The sequence below is a fragment of the Sabethes cyaneus genome, chromosome 1 (genome assembly GCF_943734655.1).
Source record: "Sabethes cyaneus chromosome 1, idSabCyanKW18_F2, whole genome shotgun sequence".
Taxonomy (NCBI): Eukaryota; Metazoa; Arthropoda; class Insecta; order Diptera; family Culicidae; genus Sabethes; species Sabethes cyaneus.
The window spans coordinates 151485058-151499560 of NC_071353.1; the positions used below are offsets into that span (position 1 = coordinate 151485058).

The following is a 14503-nucleotide window of genomic DNA, read 5'->3' on the forward strand; positions in this document are numbered from 1 at the left end:
GTACCTGCTTGGTAAACTGCTAGCAATCGTGTGAAAAGATGTAGGACAAGATGTTTGATGTTAGAGCCTCATTTTCGCAAAATAAAGCCACAACAAAATTTTACATAAATGCGAAATGAGTGGTGATGAAAGTTTCGACCTTCGTATGCTGACACGACCTTACTTTCTGCCGGGGTTGGTTACCCGATCTACTCTAAGATTGCATGTATTCCGGCTCCTACCATGATGAGGTAGGGATAGCAGTTGTTGTAACTAAAGTGAATGGACTTGCCATAAAAAGGGCCGTCAACTCGATTGCAGTAGCTATCGACGCATAACTTTGTTCAATTCAGCGTATAAAGTGTACTACCGTATTCTTTTATCTTGATTGAGGTCTCAAGCTTGTTTTCGAACTTTATTTAAAGATCCTAGTAAAACTCCGGAAGTACAACTTGCAAACTCATTATTTGTTTGTGGATTTCAAGGTGGCGTACGATACAGTCAAGCGTTATGAGTTGTGATGAAAGGCGTAGTACGTGCAAAGGAACGATACCATCACGAGATATTATATGTTACCTTAGTTTGGATAGTTACTACAGTGTGCACGCTGGATCGACCAGATCCAAAGTTTTCGTATTTATTCTAAAGTATGATTTTTTTGTTGATTACATTCGGTTAAATTTTCTGGTGAAATAAGCTAATGTGGAACGCAATAATTAAAATAATTTAGTATTGAAACGTTCCTCTTCAACATGCATTCCGTTAAATAAGTTTTTTTTTCTAATTTTTAACGAGATTATAACCAACCCAACTTAGCCGGATCGTACTGCACTTTCTCCAGTTGCTTCAAAGTGTCCACAAAATCACCGTACCGATCCCTCACCCACTGAATGTTGATATGGGCCAGCTCCAGAGCTTGGCCTACTGCGATACTATTGCTAGCCAGCAAACCCTTTCTGTCAGCGACAAACTGTTCCAACTCTTTTTGTTCCGTTTTTCCGGTTATCTGTCGAGCCAAAACCTTCACGTGACTGGCCAGTCGGGATTCAAAAGTTTCCGGATTGACACTGAAAACAAAATAAATGTTTATGAACACTTGAACTAATTTAAACATCAACCGCAACTCACTAATCCGCCATCCGTTCGATGTTCTCGAACAGAAACCGCCTCGCTACGGCTGCACCCCCGGGTTGCTCCGCAATAGTACCAAACACTACAGTGGTATCCTCCAATCGAAGTCCCGATTGCTCATCCACAGACCAACGCAGCAGCTGTTCCATCAGCGTGACATCCCTGGTACACGCGAGACCCCTAGCTATGGCCAACCTCTCCGAACTGGTAGCGTTCGCTTCCCTGTAACGAGCCCACAAAAAGTTCCATTCCCGTCGTCTACCCTTGCGAATAGCCGTACAATAAACGGTGGATCGTACCGACAGGGGAGTTGGATTGGGACCCCCCTCCCTAAGCCAACGTTTGACCAATTGAACCGAATTCCTCACGCAGTGCTGGATTTCCAGCTGGCAAGCTCGATCGACGATGAGCTTGATTAGCCGTTCGCGGCCCAGTCCCACGTTAGTGGTTGTGGTTTCCGAAAATATGTTTAATTTTTCGTATGCTGGAGACAGGAGATGAGTTACGTATGCTTCAAGATGGGCATGGTTGTTGGTATTGACCAGCACACGGTCTAGAATTTCGAAGTTGGACAGAGCTGCCTTCCATGGAATGTATTCCAGCTCTGCTGGAAGGTAATTTAGCAGAGCGAAAGCAATCGAGTAATCCTGAAGACCTGCCCAGGAAAAGTCCAGTGCATCGTCGATTAACTGAGCCCGATTGATCGTGTCTATGGTGTGGTACTTCGGACCGTTGAGGTTTTTCGCCAGTAACCGATAGTTGTTCTGATCGTACCGAACTTTATACAATCCTGCAAGTTTGTTGTTGATTATGACCCAATCCTGGGCAGTTCCTGCATTGGTCAAAGCGACTGCCGTGTCTTTTGAACACTGCAACCAAGCCTGTGGTTGAGTTATGTTGAATTCTGAATATCTTGAAGTGGAAACCGTCAACGGAATCCACCAACAGGACGGATCATCTACGGTTTGATCATACATAAACCGAGTTTGCTGAAAAGTCGCTGTGCGACTGCTGTAGTTTCGTTCCACGTAAACCACCGGATATCCAGTTTGAAGCGTCCAGCTGTCCATAACAGCTTTAAGATCGAAATCCTCCGGTAAACTACCCGCTTGTCGCGCCTCTTCAGTCAACGCTCTCCACAGATCGTCCTGTGCTGCATTTTTAAACTGATATTTCTGCAAATAACGCGCCACTCCTCGCCGATAGACTTCATCCCCTAAAAACAAATGCATCATACGAACCAAAGCCGATCCCTTCTTGTAAGAAATAGAATCAAAAAGCTGCGGTATCTCCTCCGGATTGACGATCTCCGCCGAAACCGTGTGGCTGCTCTCCAGTGCATCGAATTTGAAAATCTCCTGAACATCCTCAATGACGATACCGTCCAGCGTGCGCCATTCCGGATGCAGTTGATCGACCGCTAGAAACTCCGTATAGCGAGCAAACCCTTCGTTCAACCACAGATCCGTCCACCAGCGCATCGTAACCAAATTGCCGAACCACATGTGAGCGATCTCGTGTGCCACAACTGACGACACAAAGTGAAGATCATCCAGCGTGGACGAGCTCGGTGCGTACTCCAGACCGGCTTCGGTGAACGTCACCAATCCCCAGTTTTCCATTGCCGCGAACAACATGTCCGGAATGACTATGAAATCCAGCTTGGGTAGCGGGAATTTCAGCTTGAAATTGCGCTCGTACAACTCTACGAGTTTGATCGCGATCGCATTGGCGTACTGGAGATTGTCGGCGGCGTCTCTGCGAGACCACGATCGAACGCTGACGTTCGTACTGCCAGAAGCACCGGTAGGTGCTTCTACCGAGCTGTAGTCATTGATCGAATAGGCCACCAAATAGGTACTCATACTGACACTTCTAGCGAAGTGATCAACAACCCAGTCGGACTGAGCTTCCCTACGGATTAGTGGCATATTGGAGAGGGCATTGTACTTCGGATGATGCCCAAGGGCAATGTTGAAGGTAGCCTTCAATTCCGGTTCGTCGAAGCAGGGAAACGCTTGACGGGCGTGGATCGCTTGAAATTGAGTTACCGAAAGCCAACTGAAAACGACCACTACCAATGTTAATTTTTGGTCGAAAGTTCGATCCAATACTTACATTCGTTCTTGGCTCTTCGAATCCAGGTAGCTGCTGCGGTAATAACCGACGACATCCGAACGCAGCTCGGCCTCGAACGGGATGCTCAGCACGTAGCGATGGCCCTCGCGAAACAGACCGTTGGTTACAGTAATGGTTAGGAAGTCACGCCCGGGATCGTATCCGATGGTGAAGATGTCCATCTGCTGCTTGTGGTACAGGTCGGAGATGGTGATCCTATCTTCGCCTATTGTGAGCTCCTTGGCATGCAGCGTGACATCGTTGGAATCGTAGTTACCTATCACCTGAGAATGATTTTAATTATTATAACAACGGCTTTATTCGACCATAAAAGTCTGCTTTTATCCGGTCGAAGGGCTGCTTGTATTCTCGATCGCATGCTTTATGTGTACTATCAGAATGTCAGGACCATTACTTGGAACTGGATTGCAGTGTTTTTATTAAGCTTTTAGCTTCACAGTCTTACAACATTGCATTTCTCTGGTTCTGATAAAATCTCGAACTTTTTTCCTAATAGAACTCATGATCATACCCTGCACAGTTCTTCCCGCACTCGACAGTGACTTAGTTGAGGCGAGTTGCTCGACATGACTTACGTGATCCAGCTTTCCATGAGTGATCATGGCGACTGATGGGTACAGTTCGGTTTTGGCGATCAATGCGGGCGCGGTTACTGCGGTTGCCATGGAAACCAATACGATTGTTTTGCTGGTTGAGTGCAAAGAACTATACATTGTTTAGTTTTCGCAGATCAGTCGAAGAGGAATTCAGTTGAAAGGAACCGAATTTGTGTACTTTTGTGGCTGAAATAACCTCTGCGTTGGGTCAATGTAACAATATTTCAGCAAAGAATATCCACAAAAGGACAAAACTGCGCTTCCGTTCAACAAAATTTCACTTCAATTGGTCAGCGAAAACTAATCAATGTTTACATTTTTCCACTCAACCAGCAAACAATTGCAGTGGCTTCCATAGTAACCGCATCTGCAGGTTGAATGCCAAAACCGAACCATACCCTATACAGTCCCATACATAAAGCTGTGCGAGATTTCATGATATTTCATGTTTATCGAAATTTATCATGTTTAGATGTTATGGTAGATCACCATCAACCATCAGATTTCGGTAAACAGGAAATTTCACGACATCTCGCACAGTCCATTTTCATGTAGGTTTTGTCGTCCATCAAAATCCATCCATTGAATTTCGTTCGATTCTTCTTCAAGTGTCTATTCAGATGTTTACTGACAGTGGTTTGACAGTTGGCATCGTACCTTCTAGCCATATCCCGGATGTAGATGCCAGGTTTGGACCCAACACACCTCAATATCTTTTCCCTCAGCTTTCGGTCCCTAGATCTGGCTTTCTTAAAAGTTCTTTGTCGCCTTTCCATACCTAGGTTCTCCTTATAACCATTTAGAACATTGATTTATACCACTCAGGTGGTTTGTAGAAGATTTTTTACGTCGTTCGAGCAGAGCCATGGCGTGACATTGTGGCGCCCTTGACGAAGACCCGATTTAGCACTCCCACGTTTCTTCCTTCCAAGTTTAATACTTTTTGATAAGATTTTAAGCCGCCAGCCAGATTTTGAATCTACATTAAATTCTGGACCACATTTTTTTTATCAGATTTTATTCCAAGTTTTGTAACAAATTTTAAAACAGATTTGGACTAGATTCTGGATCAGATTTTGGACTACATTTTTTATCAGACTTTGGGCCAGATTTTGGACCTGGACTATATTGAGAACCGCATTTTTTATCAACTTTTGTTGCAGATTTTGGAACAGATTTGGACTAGATGCTGGACCGAATTTTGCACCACATTTTCGATCAGGTTTTGGACCCAGGTTCTAGACCTGGTCTGGACCACATTCTGGATCGGCGTCAGATTCTGGACCAAATTTATCAGATTTAAACCAGATTTTGAATAATGTTTTGGACCACAATTTTATCAAATTTTGGACCAGATTATAGGCTTTGCCCCGATGGTGGAGCACATTTTTGCCAGGTTTTGGACCAGATTTAGGATCAAATATGGGTCCAGCTTCTTAAACTGGATCGAAATATAAACCAGATTTTGAGCGACATTTTTGATCAGACTTTCAACCACCAACCCGACTTCAGGTTCAGGTTTTAAACGAGGACCGTTTTTGAACCTGGACTAGAGACAATACAAATGCAACAAATTTCGAAACATGTTTGGACTCGATTTTGGACCCAATTTTAAACCACATTTTTGACCAACTTTTGTATTAGGCTTTGGATAACATTTTGAACACAGATTCAAGACCGGGTCTGAAACATATTCTGGACCTGCATTAGATTGGGACCAGATTTTAAATAAGATTTTGGGCCACATTTTTGATCAGATTTTGCATCAGCTTCCGGACAAGCTCTTGAAGTTTTATTCCAAGTTTTGTAACAAATTTTTAAACAGATTTGGACTAGATTCTGGATCAGACTTTGGACTACATTTTGTTGTCAGACTTTGGGCCAGATTTTGCACCTGGAGTAGATCAACTGCATTTTTTATCAACTTTGTTGCAGGTTTTAGAACAGATTTGGACTAGATGCTGGATCAAATTTTGCACCACATTTTCGATCAGATTGTGGATTAGATTTTGGATCCAGGTTTTAGGCCTGGTCTGGACCACATTATGGATCGGCGTCAGATTCTGGACCAAATTTTGAACATTTTTATCAGATTTGGACCAGATTTTGAGCCACAATTTAATAAGATTTGGACCAGATTTTGAATAATGTTTTGGACCACAATTTTATCAAATTTTGGACCAGATTATAGGCTTTGCCCCGATGGTGGACCACATTTTTGCTAGGTTTTCGATCAGATTTTGGATCAAATATGGGTCCAGATTTTTAAACAGGATCGAAATATAAACCAGATTTTGAGCGACATTTTTGACCAGATTTTCAACCACCAACCTGACTTCAGGTTCAGGTTTTAAACGAGGACCGTTTTCGAACCTGGACTAGAGACTATACAAATGCAACAAATTTCGAAACATATTTGGACTAGATTTTGAACTCAATTTTAAGCCACATTTATGACCAAGTTTTGTATCAGGCTTTGGATAACATTTTTGACCTAGTTTCAAGACCGGGTCTGGAACATATTCTGGACCTGCATCAGATTTGGACGATTGTATAACATTTCGCCGAATACCATTTCGCGGAAAACCAATTCGCGGATGACCATAACGCGGAATATACTGTTTCGCGGAAAACCATTTCGCGGAAAACATTTTCGCGGAAAGTATCATTTCGCGGAAAACATTTTTGCGGAAAGTACTATTTCGCGGAAAAAATTTTCGCCGAAAGTACTATTTGGCGGAGAACCACCGCTCATTCGGTTTGGAACCCGCAAAAAGCGGCTTCGCCGCTTTGTAGTCAACGAAAGTTAAATCGATGCGAGGACTAGGGAAAACTAACTAGAGGTCAGTAGACCTAGGAAAACGAATAGACCTAGACAGATGTGATCTCTGTGGGGGGGCTGCCCCCCCGCAGTGGCCGGCGCTTCCGACGGCGGGTCACCGGCGAACACTCGCCGTTGCCTGCGGCCGGCTCGCCCTGAATCATCTAGGAAACGTTTGCTACTAACATGGTTTTCCGCGAAACAATATTTTCCGCCAAATGGTTTTCCGCGAAATGGTTCTTTCCGCCAAAAGGTTTTCCGCGGAATAGTATTTTCCGCGAAAGGGTTTTCGGCGTTTTGGTACTTTCCGCGAAATAGTACTTTCCGCGAAAATGTTTTCCGCGAAATGGTATTCCGCGAAACGGTACTCCGAGATATGGTCTTCGGCGAAATGTTATACAACCATTTGGACCAGATTTTTTATAAGATTTTGGGCCACATTTTTGATCAGATTTTGCATTAGCTTCCGGACAAGATCTTAGTGCTGCATCAGATTCTAGATCGGATTTGGAGCAGATTTTGGATAAAATTTTGAACCACATTTTTTATCAAATTTTGGACCAGTTTCTGGACTTGGACCAGATTTCCACGCCACGATTTAGGTCCACATTTTCAACAGATTTTGAACCAGATTATGCATCATATTTGAGTCCGGATTTTGGAGCTGAAACGAAATATAAACCAGATTTTGGGCTACATTTTTGATCAGATTTTAAACCATCAACCAGATTGGATCGGATTTTAAATTAGATTCTGAGCCTGGACCGTATTTTGGATTCGGACTACTGTGTTACCTGACTCTCTGCGAATATGCGTTGTATTCGCGGGATCGTGTTGGTTCGAAAGGTTTCGAAAAATATCGTCCTTGTATCGAAAATATCGTTAATTTTGATCACTAAAAATAACGTACTTAAACGTTATATTTCATGTGCCAGTAGTACGCAATAATTGTATTGTGAAACTGAATTGTTATTTATGTGACTTTTTACAAATTAAATGCAATAACAGAAGCACAACTTATAAAAAATCGTATGTTATCGATATTAACTGCATATGCGTTATAAACGAATAAAACGTATGGTTACGTTTAATTTCAATAATACGCATATTCGCAGTGAGTCAGGTAAACCAGTAGACTGCGGACACCGTTTTTTATTAAATTTCGCTTCTGATTTTATAATGAATTTCGGTACAGATTTGAACTAGATTCTGGACCAGATTGTGGGCTATAATTTTAATTAAATGTTGGCCTTATTTTAAACCAGATTTTGGATCACATTTTTATCGCATATGGCTCGATTTCGATCAAACTTTGGATCGGATGTGAGACTTGATTTTAGACCCCATACAGGATTGAAACCAGATTTAAGCCTGGACCAGATTCTGAAGTACATTTTTTATCAGATCTTGGATCAAATTCTGGATCACATTATCAAACTGGGCTAGAATATAAAGCAGATTGTGGACCACATTTTAAACCAGATTCTGAACCTGGACTATATTTTGAACTTAGACTATTTATTTAGATAGATTTTGGAGCAATTTTGGACTGAACCATGCTTTAGACCACATTTTTGATCACCTGGTGCCATCGTAGCGTGACACCCCCTCGTTTCCTAAATCAGTGTTCTTTCGAAATTTATTATTTTTTAGAATTAGACTGTCATACACGATTCATACAACTCCCTATATCCAATAGTTCGCTACACTCGAGAGAGGCGCCCTTTAGAGCTGGCGCTCTTGGCGGGGCTCAATCTGGCCAACGGCACGCTACGGTACTGCGTTCGAGTTCCATTCTGTACTACTCCGCAGCGTGATGGAATATTTTGACGAACCTTGCACGAGTTGTTCTTCAAAAACATGTTAACGAAGTTATGTCAAATGGTGTCAGTTCCTGCCACAAGAGGCCGTCACCTTGACTCAACCCCCGCCGTGTCTCAAAGAGACTCGAGAGTGTCCTCGAACACATCACTCGATCCTCTGGTGCTCTAGTCAGTCGCGTCAATATGCCCGGAAAACCATGTTCTTGCATTATCTACCATACGTGGTCTCGATCGATTGTATCGTATGCTGCTTTGAAGTCAGTAAAATTGTGATGCGTGGGCACGCTGTACCTACTCCTGACCTTTCTGAAAGATTTTTCGCATGGTTCCGTCGTCGAGAACCTCAATAGTTCTATTTTCTCTGTTGCTGAATCACTAAACGTGCCTGACGTGCATCTGCTTTTCGGAGTCCGGACCTCCGTTGGCGCGCGACTGCTACAGTTTTTTGCAGCCCACGGATTCAATTTCTGCCAGCAATACTCTAATTGACAATATGGCGTTACTAAACATCATCATCATCATCAGCAGCAGCATAGAGCCGGGGTGGCTCGTGCTGTTTCAAGCACTCGTCTCCATTCAACTCGGTCTTGCGCCACTCGTCGTCAATTTCCTAGTCGTCTCAGAAGTCGCAAATCGCTTTCGACCTGGTCGAGCCATCTTGCACGTTGGGCCCCCCTGTTCCTGGTGCCGGTGGGATTGATGAGGACTTGAAGGACTTGAAGAGAACTATTTTCGTCGCACTGTCGTCCGGCATCCTTACGACGTGTCCGGCCCACCGTAGCCTGCTGACTTTCGCTAGATGTACGATGGGAGTCTCCCCAAACAGTGCCTATAGCTCGTGATTCATACGCCTCCGCCACCCTCCGCTTTCAGTTTGTACTCCGCCAAATATCGTCCGCAGCACTTTCCGCTCGAACACGGCAAGGGAGCGTATGTCCTCCGTGAGCAGCGTCACGGCTTCAAGTCCCTAAAGAACTACCGGTCTAATAAGAGTTTTGTACATTGTTAACTTCGTGCGGCGGCGTACGCGTCCTGATTGTAGCGTTTTACGAAGGGCAAAGTGGGCCCGATTTCCCGCTTGGATGCGCCGCTGGATCTCCTTACTTGTGTTGTTGTCCGCGGTCACCAGCGATCCCAAATACACGAACTCCTCTACCACTTCTAGTTCGTCGCCGTCAGGGGTTACCGTCCGTGGGAGGCGCGCGTTTGTTACCTTTAAGCCTCTTCCTTTCATGTATTTGGTCTTCGACGCATTTATTTTTAGCCCAATTCTCCTAGACTCCGCTTCAGTCTGGCGTAGATAGTCTCCGCCGTCGCAAAGTTCCTGGCTGTCATCTGTAAAGCCCAGAAGTTGGCTACCCTTGGTAAAAATCGTGCCTCTCGTTTCGATGCCCGCTCGTCGGATCACCCCCTCAAGAGCGATGTTGAACAGCATGCAGGATAAACCGTCACCTTGTCTCAACCCTCACCGCGTCTCGAAGGGACTCGAGAGTGTCCCAGAGATGCGTACGAAACACATCAGTCGATCCAATGTAGCTCTGATCAGTCGCGTCAGTTTGTCCGGAAAACCGTGTTCGTGCATTATCTGCCATAGCTTGTCTCGATCGACTGTATCGTATGCTGCTTTGAAATCAATAAAGATGTAATGCGTGGGCACGTTGTACTCCCGACGTTTCTTAACATCATGCAGTGGAATTTGAGGAGAAACTGTATGAACCGGATACTTGATCTGTGCTTTGCAGACAAAGGTGCTGTACCCGTGTGCAACCTAATCGAACCATCTGAATCGCTAATTTCAATTGACTCTTTGCATCTCCCGTTCTTCCCCGCGTCTACGATGCTCGGCTCCAATACGATTCAATAAACCGTTTGATGACTGAAAATCTGAAACTGGCTAACTGAAAATCTGATTCGAGCTCAACCGAAGGAATTTGCGATCTGTTTGCTAAACGATTTGGCAATTACATCATCGAGATGTAACGTCTAACCAACAACAGACTGAAGACGCGCTCAAAGATGTTCCCTTTAGTATGATGTCAACGAGAAACTTTGTGTTTAATGATGCAGATATACTAGTAGGCATCAAGAAAATGACACCTTCAAACGTTCCAGACGGATTATCCTCGACTATATTAAAAAAGTACGTCAACGCTCTTTGTGCGCCTTTAAGATCTATTCGGAATCTGTCATTATCACGAGCAGTATTTTCAGAATTTCGGAAGAAATCGATCATGTTCCCAGTACGAAGGAAGAGGTGATAAATGCGACATATCTTATTTTCGCGCAGTGCTCTCACTATGTGCTGGTTTAAAACTTTTTGAGATACTAATTAACTAGAAAGCTTTTCGAATCGCACAACACTACATCTTACCACTTACCAGAGCAGCATGGATTTTTGCCTGGTAACTCTATAGTCACCAAATTCGTACAATTCACATCGGCCCTGGCTGGCTCCCGGGGGTTCAAGTTGATTCGTGACTGATCGTCGACTGTGCGTGAAACTAGGCTCAATAGAATCAAACGAATTATAAATCGTTCGGGGGTCACACAAGGCAGTAATTTAGGGCCATTACTGTTCATCATATTTTTCAACCACGTGTGCTAATGTTTACCGGAAGATTGCAAACTTTTGTATGCCGACAACCACAAAATTTTTTTGGTAATCAAAACCTCCACTGACTGTCAGTTATTATCAAGGAGTCATCGAAAAATTTCACGGCTGGTGTAAATGTAACTTTTTGGTGATTAGCGTAGCGAAATGCTCAGTAATCATTTTTACAAGAAAAAAAAACACCGTACAGGATAGGAAACGAACACGTAGATAGATAAACGTAGTACGTGACCTCGGAGTTATGCTAGACTCTGAATCGAATTTTCGGAAGCATTACAGTCATATTATTGTCAAATCTCGAGGAAATATCGGGTTCATTCTCCGCATCGCAGCTGAGTTCCGTGAACCATACTGCTTGTGCGCCTTGTACTTCAGCCCGTTCCGTAGCTTATGGACAGCTAGGATCGAAAAGATCCCATCTTCTTCGGTTCCTGGAATAACTTCCAACCTCCAACCTTCCCTTGCAGCATTTGGCAATTGGTAAGCAATAAGGTTGTTTGCCAGAACAAAGCTTGAAAGGTGGCTCCCTTCCCTTCGAATTTTCCTTATAAAATGGGATGGCTGACTATCGGCTTTAAGAGAAAGAGTGCCATGAATCAATTGAAAATATGGTTTCAGGTGGGCGTGACAGTCCTTGTGTAGCGTCGGATTAGTTCTTCACAGGATAAAAAGTCGATGATTTTTTATATTTAGTTGCTTGTGCGCATAATGGTACACACGTCGAACCAAATGCCTATGACATCATGTTTTCAACTAGCACATATATCAGCAATTTAACTATCTACACAATCTCTCCATGTAGGTCTTTGCACGTATCGAGATGGATGGTAGCCATTTTACCGCAGCTCTAAATATTCGTAACACACCTTCCCCCTTTTGGAAGAATAATGAGCTCTAGCTCCCTATTAACTCTCTGTCTGTACATAAAAATTTAAGTTGTCTGTACCTTAAGGATGCCAAGACAGAAAACCTAATTATTCCCACATTAACACCACCTAGTGAGCAAATATTATCAAATGCCACACAAAATTTTGAAGATCTTGTGATACAAACGTCACAAATATAAAATTGTGCTTTTTTGTAAATCTATTTTTACTACAACCCATCCCTGCGGTCGACATTTATAATTTTATCCGTTAATCCATTAAATTGTCTTTCCAAAACATCTTAAAACCCGAAAACCTGGTGAACGTCTGCTGAAATATGGTGGCACACTTACACATTTTCTAATGATTGGCGATGATTTCGCATTTTGACAATTTTTACAATAACTATTCTTGGTTATCATTTACAGCAATAATTCGCAATTTCCACGAAATTATTGATAGCACCATTTCATTTGATGGATAATTGTCTTACAATTAACATGTAGACAGCCAGTTAAAATATCGATTAGCTAACGTCCTCTGCATCTTACTAGTTCCTTTCGACGCTCTACTTTACAGCTATTTGCATACTTGACAGATATGCATACTTGATGATACTTGATGCATACTTGAGATTGAAACAGCAAATGAAACGCTCAAATTTACAGAGCTATTAGCGTTGTTGATACTCTTCCCATGCTGGATGAGTTGTAATAGAAAACCACATTTAGCATCATTCTGGGGCAGAGCAACTGGATGAACTGATAACACTGTTGTTCCTTTGAGAAGTAGACTTCTCTGTCTCTAGAATTAAGATATGCAAAAAAAAAGCTTACCTAAGAGGTAAACTTTTCTATCATAGTGCCAAGAAACCATCGAATTGAAGAGCTGCTGCTGGAGCATCCCACTTGTTCAGCAGCCATTTTCGCTTAAATCCTCGTCGGTTGCAGTTCGTCGTTATACTTAAGTTGACCATTCACAATCGGCCAGCATTCTTTAATCGGCATTAACTCCAGGCATTTGGCCGGATTGTACCGCCCCCAAATCATAGTGACGCCATTGTCGTTGTACCACTGTTTTTGGTCGAATTTAAATAGCTTGTCAGGAGCTGGGCCAGAAAAGGCAGAGTAACTTCTTCTGAAAGCACTCCTTTTGATAAATTTCCTGATTCTTGTGTTTCAGAAGTTACGAGAGCACTGTGTCTGGAACGAGGTATAAAATTCTTGTCCAAACATTTATCCGAAAACAACCTTCCAATAGGTTTTACCATTCGCAACGACGTAATCGTATTTTTTCTCGGAAATTATCGCTTCCTTGCTTTAGAGGTTTCATTTTCCTTCACGTTACGGGTGGTCCGATACAATCCGTGCCTTGAAACTTCTCAAATCATCCCGCATCTTTGCATTCTGCACATAGGATTGCAACAATTCCATCGTAGGGTAGAAGTAATTGTTCAGTCTTTTTTACCTCCCAGGAATAGAAATGTTATAATTATTTTTATACATTCTGATCGACAGAGTAGACAATCAATCATCATTGATTGCATTACCTTCTGACTCATCCATTTGCTTGGAAATGTTTCAACTATTTCAGCTTATGGACAAATAATTCCTCCACTACTGAACAGAGACTAATAGGCGTAATTGTCCCGAAGACTCCGACTTGCAGCAAAAGCACAGTGAGCCTTATTTTCCAAAACTTAACACAAACAATTATAGAACCAATATTTCACTTGAGTTCAATTCACGAGTGCCACTAACCTAGTTCTGTCTGGGTTTATAGAACTGCTGGTTTGTCCTGGCAAGTTGACACTGAACAGAAATATTTTTCCTATGAAATTACCTTCTGTTATTTCAATATTACTGTGATTTTAACTCTTGTGTAAACAGTTTGCTGGAAGTATTAATCAGCATCGCCTAGTCTTTCGTCCCCCGTAAACACTTGTTAAAATATAAGTAGATTAAACTAGCGCTTGCTTGTGGGTTAGCCAGACGAATTTTCCAAACGAGACGAAAATTTTCCAAAAGATAAACCCCTAAACTAAGGCAATAATTAGTTGGGAAGAACTCACCGTTATGTTAACAACTCCATAGAATCTAAATCCCTCGCCGTCATCGTCTCCCAGATGGGTAAGGACCACCAGATCGTAGTGCAACGGAATGACCTCACGCGGTAACCGGTAGCCATCTGCAGCAGTAACCGACGGAATTGTCACGTAATAAACTGCGATTACCGACAGTAGCACAGTGAACATTGTTTGTCAGCACAGAATTATCACAGAAAAGCACCTCCTCTCGAGTGTATGTTTTTATACAAAGTAATAATTTTCAGCCGATTTGATGCACCGTTCGTGATTAATTGTTACAAATGTTAAGCGCCCGATAGGACTGTGATCCTTGGAAAATTATTGGCAGCCGTGTTAAGACTATTGAAACAGCGTAGAATGGTTCACACTGGATGATTGATTGTTGAACTCGGCGCGCGAATGAACCGACCTAATCAGGAACTTCGCACCACGAAACGCCGCATTCGCCATT

The 14503-nt window shown here is 42.8% G+C and overlaps 1 protein-coding gene across 1 annotated transcript; it reads right to left on the reverse strand.

Annotated features, from left to right (window-relative positions):
- Positions 1-775: 775 nt before the first annotated feature.
- Positions 776-14251, reverse strand: LOC128746460 (aminopeptidase N-like). Its single transcript, XM_053843507.1, has 4 exons — positions 14038-14251; positions 3229-3512; positions 1108-3171; positions 776-1046 (listed from the first exon to the last, which is right to left on the reverse strand). Exons 1-4 carry the CDS (start codon positions 14218-14220, stop codon positions 776-778), a joined length of 2802 nt encoding a protein of 933 aa, XP_053699482.1. The 5' UTR covers positions 14221-14251.
- Between the last annotated feature and the right edge of the window lie 252 nt (positions 14252-14503).

Coding starts and splice junctions, on each gene's coding strand:
- LOC128746460 (XM_053843507.1), bottom strand. CDS start 14,220: ATGTTCACTGTGCTACTGTCGGTAATCGCAGTTTATTACGTGACAATT. Junction 3,172..3,228: donor TCGAAGAGCCAAGAACGAAT/GTAAGTATTGGA, acceptor GGTCGTTTTCAG/TTGGCTTTCGGTAACTCAAT. Junction 1,047..1,107: donor ATCGAACGGATGGCGGATTA/GTGAGTTGCGGT, acceptor TTTTGTTTTCAG/TGTCAATCCGGAAACTTTTG.